The sequence below is a fragment of the Octopus bimaculoides genome, chromosome 23 (genome assembly GCF_046866305.1).
Source record: "Octopus bimaculoides isolate indiv1 chromosome 23, ASM4686630v1, whole genome shotgun sequence".
Lineage (NCBI taxonomy): Eukaryota > Metazoa > Mollusca > Cephalopoda > Octopoda > Octopodidae > Octopus > Octopus bimaculoides.
This window is the reverse complement of record NC_142950.1, coordinates 13,704,356-13,711,855: the sequence shown is the minus strand read 5'-3', so window position 1 is coordinate 13,711,855 and position 7,500 is coordinate 13,704,356. Positions and strand designations below refer to the sequence as shown.

General features: G+C 40.5%; 1 protein-coding gene across 1 annotated transcript in view; it reads left to right on the top strand.

The window, feature by feature from the left end:
- The first annotated feature begins 4,916 nt into the window (after window positions 1-4,916).
- Window positions 4,917-7,500, top strand: part of LOC106881483 (adenosine 5'-monophosphoramidase HINT3) — a 75,893-nt gene continuing 73,309 nt past the window's right edge. Inside the window, exon 1 of the mRNA XM_089340663.1 lies at window positions 4,917-5,072. Within this exon, the coding sequence (XP_089196789.1) occupies window positions 4,968-5,072 (105 nt within the window). The 5' untranslated portion in view covers window positions 4,917-4,967. The remainder of the gene's footprint in view (window positions 5,073-7,500) is intronic.

Below are 7,500 nucleotides of genomic sequence, written 5' to 3'. Positions count from 1 at the left end.
CAGTGCATGGACATGTGCTTCTTTGTTGCTCTAATGGTTTTTAACTCTTATTTCTAGCAATGTAGGTGCTACCCTACACCATCAGTCACAATTAGTGACAAATGAATTTTTCCGTTTTGGCTTTATATTATAAATAGTCACCTTCGTTATTTTGTATATATGTCTGTGTGTGTGTATATATCATCATCATCATCATCATCATCATCATCGTTTAACATCCGCTTTCCATGTTAGCATGGGTTGGATGATTTCACTGAGGACTGGCAAGTCAGATGGCTGCACCAGGCTCCAATCTGATCTGGCAGAGTTTCTACAGCTGAATGTCCTTCCTAACAACAACCACTCCAAGAGTGTAGTGGGTGCTTTTACATGCCACCGGCACGAGGGCCAGTCAGGTGGTACTGGCAACGGCCACGCTCAAATGGTGTTTTTTACATGCCACCTGCACAGGAGTCAGTCCAGCGGTACTGGCAACGACCTCGCTCGAATGTTTTGTTCATGTGCCACTGGCACAAGTGCCAGTAAGGCGATGCTGGTAACGACCACGCTCAAATGGTGCTTTTTATGTGCCACCGGCATGGAAGCCAGACAGCTACTCTGGCAATGATCCCGCTTGGATGGTGCTGTTAGTGCTCCACTGGCACAGGTGCCAGTCATCGAATTTGGTTCAATTTTGATTTCACTTGCCCCAACAGGTCTTCGCAAGCAGAGTTTAGTGTCCAATGAAGGAAGGTTTGCATGGGTGCCAGTTGTCGAATTTGGTTCGATTCCGAATTCGATTTCGATTTCACTTGCCTCAACAGGTCTTCGCAAGCAGAGTTTAGTGTCCAAAGAAGGAAAGGTATGCATAAGTGGGATGGCAACACCCCTGGTAAAGGCCACAGGTTATGGTCTCACTTGTCTTGCTAAGTCTTCCCATGCACAGCATATTTCCAAAGGCACTTTTTCACACAGCTATCCTCATCCATTCTTGCCACATGACCATACCAGCGCAATCGTCTCTCTTGCACACCACAACTGATGCTTCTTAGGTCCAACTTTTCTCTCTAGGTACTTACACTCTGTCGAGTATGCACACTGACATTACACATCCATCGGAGCATACTGGCTTCATTCCTTGCGAGCCTACGCATGTCTTCAGCAGTCACGGCCCATGTTTCACTGCCATGAAGCATGGCTGTTCGTACACATGCGTCATACAGTCTGCCTTTTACTCTGAGAGTGAGACCCTTTGTCACCAGCAGAGGTAAGAGCTCTCTGAACTTTGCCCAGGCTATTCTTATTCTAGCAGCTACATTTTCAGCGCACCCTCCCCCACTACTAATTTGGTCACCTAGATAGTGGAAGCTATCAACCACTTCTAGTTTTTCTCCCTGGAATGTGGCAGAAGTTGTTTTCTGCACATTTACAGTGTTTATAGCTCCTGAACATCTGCTACATACAAAGACTAACTTCCTAGTTAGCCTTCCTTTGATATTGCTGCACCTCTTATGTGTCCATAGCTTACACTGGGTACATCTTATAGAGTTTCTACCTATGCCTTTTCTACAGATCGAGCAGGGCTATCTACCTGAAGGGGTTTGTGGTTTGTCTACCTTCCTACTTATTAGGACTTTGGTTTTAGCTAGATTGATTCTAACATATCAACATGCAATAACGGAATGGTGGAGGAGGTGGTAAAAGTAAAGAAAAGAAAAGAAATAAAAGGAGAAGTAGATAGAGTGAGGTGGGGGATTTTAAAGATTGGCTATAGGATAAAGTAAGGTGCATAGATGTGTAGTAACGCCGTGCGCATGCGTAGTCTCACGCATGCGTGGAATTCAACATCCAAGCTTTCCCGCTTCATTCTGTCTCTTTCTTGCTGGCCAGCGATTGAGCAAGGACGTGTCTAGCTGTCTCTCCATCTTTCGAACTCACGCTAGACAGCTCACATCAATATACCAACGTCCCAACAACCATGTTCTGACACACCGAAGACGTCTCAACAAACAAGATTAAAGATGTATATTTTTCACCATGAATAAATATTGTTTGTGTTGATCGTCTGGAGTTCAGCGTTCCGTTCACTTCTTAATTTAATATAGGAAAGTCGGGTGTACATCTAATGATGTATAACCTACTTCTCTATAGATGTATGGTGTCTAAGAATTGTGTATGGGGTACCAAAAAGAATTTAAAGAGAGTAATAGATGTCTGTGGTTGTCTCAAAGTTTAAAGTTGTTGGGGAGGAAATTTAGTAGTAATTGCTTGTGTCCGTTCTGGCTAAGGTACCTCCTTCAACATCTTCACACACAATTCCCAGCCATCTGGTTCGCCAGTTCTCAGTCAAATCGTCCAACCCATGCTAGCATAGAAAGCAGACATTAAACAATGATGATGATGAAGATGATGATGATATATATATATATATACATATTTAATACACCAAATAATGAGGTTAATGTATACAAAGACAGCAAATTCAAATGACTTGGATTCTGTAAAAATATAAACAAAAGAGTTGAAAATAAGCAGAACGCCTGACACTGTCTAGAATTGTATTGTATGAAATAATGCCAAAATTCTATTTGGTCTGAGAGACTAAAGCTTATAGAATTGGTTTAGTACAGGAACACCAACATGGCATTTTCTATAGATTTTATATGCTTGATTCTCCATCAACTGATAGCAATGAAATCTACCTCAAATCAGTTTGGCAGCTTGATAAATATAGAACACCATGTAATCTTTGATACAGAATGTCTTAATTCAGGTGTAGGAGTGGCTGTGTGGTAAGTAGCTTGCTTACGAACCACATGGTTCCGGGTTCAGTCCCACTGCGTGGCACCTTGGGCAAGTGTCTTCTACTATAGCCTCAGGCCAACCAAAGCCTTGTGAGTGGATTTGGTAGACGGAAACTGAAAGAAGCCCATCGTATATGCGTATATATATATATATATATATATATATATATATGTATGTGTGTGTGTATGTGTTTGTGTGTCTGTGTTTGCCCCCCCCCCCATCGCTTGACAACCGATGCTGGTGTGTTTACGTTCCCGTAACTTAGTGGTTCAGCAAAAAGAGAGCCCGGTAGAATAAGTACTAGACATACAAAGAATAAGTCCTGGGGTCGATTTGCTCAACTAAAGATGGTGCTCCAGCATGGCCACAGTCAAATGACTGACACAAGTAAAAAGACTAAAAAAAAAAAAAAAGGAGTTGAGATATAATGATTATTTATTCCCAATATTTTGCCTTAACCATGAATTATTTTGTAACTTCAAGACTTTGATGATGGGGTAGTTTGTCTTTAGAGTGACATTGTAGAGAAGAGGAGCGAGGGATCAGATTTGGCCAGTTTGAACATGAACCAGGTATGTCCAGTTCAAATGCTAAAGGGTCAATAGGGGATGGTGTGGTCATGGCTGGAAGAGATTTAATCATAGTTCTGTTTTAAGAGAGACGACCTAAGCTTAAACAAGTTCTAAGGTCAGTTTAATTGACTTAACCGCTCCCCTCAAATTTCTGGACTTTGACAGAATCGTTAGCTGGCAGAATCGTTAGCATGCTGGGTAAAATGCTTAGCAGTATATTATCTGTCTTTACATTCTGAGTTCAAATTTTGCTGAGGTTGACTACTTTTCATCTTTTTGGGGTCGATAACCTAAGTACTTGTTGAGTACTGGGGTCGTTGAGTACTATAGTCGACTCGCTCCCATCCCCCAAAGTTTCAGGCCTTGTGGGTCGGGGGATTAAATTACATTAAGTTGAAACTTAATGTAATGTAATCCTCCCTATGTCCATCTCCCATTTACTTCCCATGTAGAAAATTAAAAAAATTTTTCTTTCTTTCTTATCTACAGTGTATATGTTTATATTTACAAATATCTACCATTTTTATTATGGAAATTTAATAGTAATGGAAATTTAATAGTAATGGAAATTGTAGCACTGCTTCATTCCCTAAGTTGACGGGCAAATAACAACATGACCGTCCAAACTCAAGATCATTAGCAAGACACCACTTTATGTATGGTTGTACCTGATGAGACCCAAACTGCAAAACGGATGCAACACAACATGATGCAGAGACCCACCCATAGGGTCACTTGCAGGATGGGCTGAAATGATTGCTGTACAAAATAAGGACAAATATCAACTCCATCATCCGATTACTTAATCAATTATCATTATCTCAACTAAAACTGTGGAGTTCCTGAAGTAGATCCAACGGAAATATACCTCGACTGAGGATGACACTAGGTAGCCCAAACTGTGCCAGTGCTCTACTCAACACTTCAATGCACTAATTGACATATACCTGTTAGTCTTAAATACTACACACACACACACACACACACACACACACACACACATAGTCCAACCTATGCCATCATGGAAGGCCACTTTCGGAATCTGGCCTGAAAAGAACGTCTTGGGAAACAATTGCTGGACAGGCTTTATGTAAAGAGAGAGAGAGAGAGAGAGAGAGAGAGAGGCAATTATGCAGATAAACGAATTAGATACATCAAATATATTATTTAATATATTTTATATATATTGATTTATTTGATGTATCTGACTTGTTTATCCACATAATTGCCTCTATACCCTCTCAACTCGATCCCTCTTTTAGCCTTTCTTTATCTTGTGCAATGATCCCCTGGAAAGACTTTGAGTCTAAGTTTGAATCTTTTGAGCTATACTGTCTTCTATACGGAGAATCTCTGGATCTCATCTGTGGACTATGTATATACATACATACATACATACATACATATATATATATATATATATATATATGTGTGTGTGTATGTGTGTGTGTATGTGTGTTTTGATTATAACTCTGCCAGATCAGAGATCTGACTGAGGGATAAACAATACCACTGCTACCACTATCACCAGTATCGTTGCTGCTGCTGCTAGTTCGTGATTCCAATCAGAGTTATTTCCCCTCCGCAAACACACACACACACATATCCAAGATGGCAGACCCAGAGACGACCGAAGCTGGTGACAAAGTCCCGGTTAAATGTGTCTTTTGTGACATTTGTTCGGGACGGAGCGACAAGGAGAAAGTTTTATATGAGGTATGTCCTTGCCATTAACAGTTCGAACCACAACTTTCACTTTGTTATTGCTGCCAATATTCTCTCTCTCTCTCTCTCTTTTTCTTTCGCTTCAGTGTTTCCTTCTGTTGTCAACATCAAACATTGACAAATCGACCGGGGAAAAACGTGGGTGGATGTCCTTTTATCTCTCTCTTGTTTTTTTTTCATTTTAAAAGAACACAGCAACGGTGATTTAGCAGACTCATTCCGACAGTCTACTTTAATGGTGTTGTTTGTTCTGAGCTCTCTACGTCTTCAGTTCAAATACTGGCGAGATCTTTAAATAAAACTAAACATCCCAGGCCCGTAGGTTAATGAAATTATTAGAGAGAAGAAGGACGAAATTGCCTTCCAGTCAGTACAGGTTCCGGATTCTTTATTACTTTTTTTTCTTTCTTGCTGTCCTTGATGGTAACCCCTGCGACAACACGGGTGCCAAGCTGTGCCAGTCTTTGCTTTTCTCTTAGACAATAATAATCGGTGGGATGAAGGCCGGGCGACTTCCAGGAATGGGACAGAATAAGCGGCCCTCCCACGAACGGGGCAGTTTGATGCCCTTCAAAGAAGACAATCTTTGCTCAGCTCAGTACCTTGGAGACGTCCATACTCTCGTAAGATATGTAGACACCGAATTAGGTATTCATGCAAGTGTGTGTGTGTGTGTTTATATTATTTTAAAGCACTTTTAAGAGTATCAAATGAGTATTTACGGCTGGTACCACACAAGTGAGAGTATATTCACAAATTTATTGAAGACCAAGTTGAATGGGACTTCCAAGTTTCGTCTATCGCCGTGTTCAACATTCCGACAGTTAACATAAAATACTATTTCATGGAAGCTAAAAAAAAAGCTTCACAGCCTATTTCACACACACACACACACCTTTTTATCTTTTACTTGTTTCACTCATCAGACTGCGGCCATGCTGGGGCATCGCCTTGAATTTTAGCCGAACGAGTCAACCCCAGTACTTATTTTTTAAAACTTGGTACTTGCTCTCGGTCTTTTTTGTCGAGCTGCGAAGTTACTGGATATAAGCATATCAATACCGATCATCAATCGATGGGGGCGATAAACACACACACACACACACACACGACGGATTTATTTCAGTTTCCGTCTACCAAATCTACTTACAAGACGGCCCGAGGCTATAGTAGAAGACACATTTCCAAGGTGCCACACAGTGGGACTGAACCTGAAACTACGTTGTTGAAAAGCTACACCGCCACGCCTGCGCCTATATGTAGACGCCTGAAATATAGCTAGAAAGTGTGTGTATGTATCGTGAAAATGTAGAGGGAAATAAATTAAAAAGAAAAACGGGAATGAGCCCTTCTTATAAAATGTAGACATAGATTAAGATATGGAGTTGGTTAATCAGTAATAAGTGGCCGAAAATGTTATAACCTGAGAGGAAGAGGAATGATCCATTTATTCTCGTGTCATCAAAGAGACTTTTGTTATATTTCATATATCTGATATCGAACTTTCAGCCAGAAGTAAATAATTATTTGGTTATAAGCTAAGATATGTGTGTGTGTGTGTATGTATGTATTTGTAGTGAGAACTCGTTATGGGGCGTGCAGACAGAAGGAGAAATCTTGAGAGGAAGAACTCGCTTCAAACGTTTGTTCCTTGGTGCCATTAGTCGTAGATGTTCTCCTACTGTTTCTTAAATGCTACCTTCCGTATAGATTGAACACATAATCTTCGGGTGATCTTGTTTCCCTGAACTGCAATGTATATCGCTCGGCCGCGAAGACCACCGCAGGAACCTGTACTGTGGATCGATTTCAAATTGGGTTTCCTTCTTCCTATGTTTAGCGGCCTACAGTGTCCCTCTTATATATATGAGTATTACTGCGCTTAAGTTTAGAATGTACTTTTCGGATTTATATGAATTACTGACCGATTTTAATTATATATATTGAACTCCTAGTGTGAAACCGACTGGTGAGATCGGCTGTAATGGATATATAATACTGTACACTTCGAATAACACACACACACACTGTTCGGCTTATTGAGGTCTAAAGTAGATGTTTTACATTATGTAATATATCTTTGACATAGTTCACTACTGTTACAGGTGTTTGTATTTGTGAATTATTAATCAAATCTATTTGCGTGCTGTCTACATCTAATTATCGTTCTGTATCTACATGTATGTCTACACCTCCTTATGGATCTACATGTATGTTGTACATTCACTGACGTACATTTAATAATCATACATTTAACACACATCGTCCAAGTACTTTAAATTCACACACATACACACCCACGTGTGTGTGTGTGTGTGTGTGTGTGTGTGTAATTCCATCCTTTCCAGACCAATCATTCTCTTCTGCCAGCTGGGATCATTGCTAACTTCTTCGATCGGACGGCCAACGTTAAGCCAAA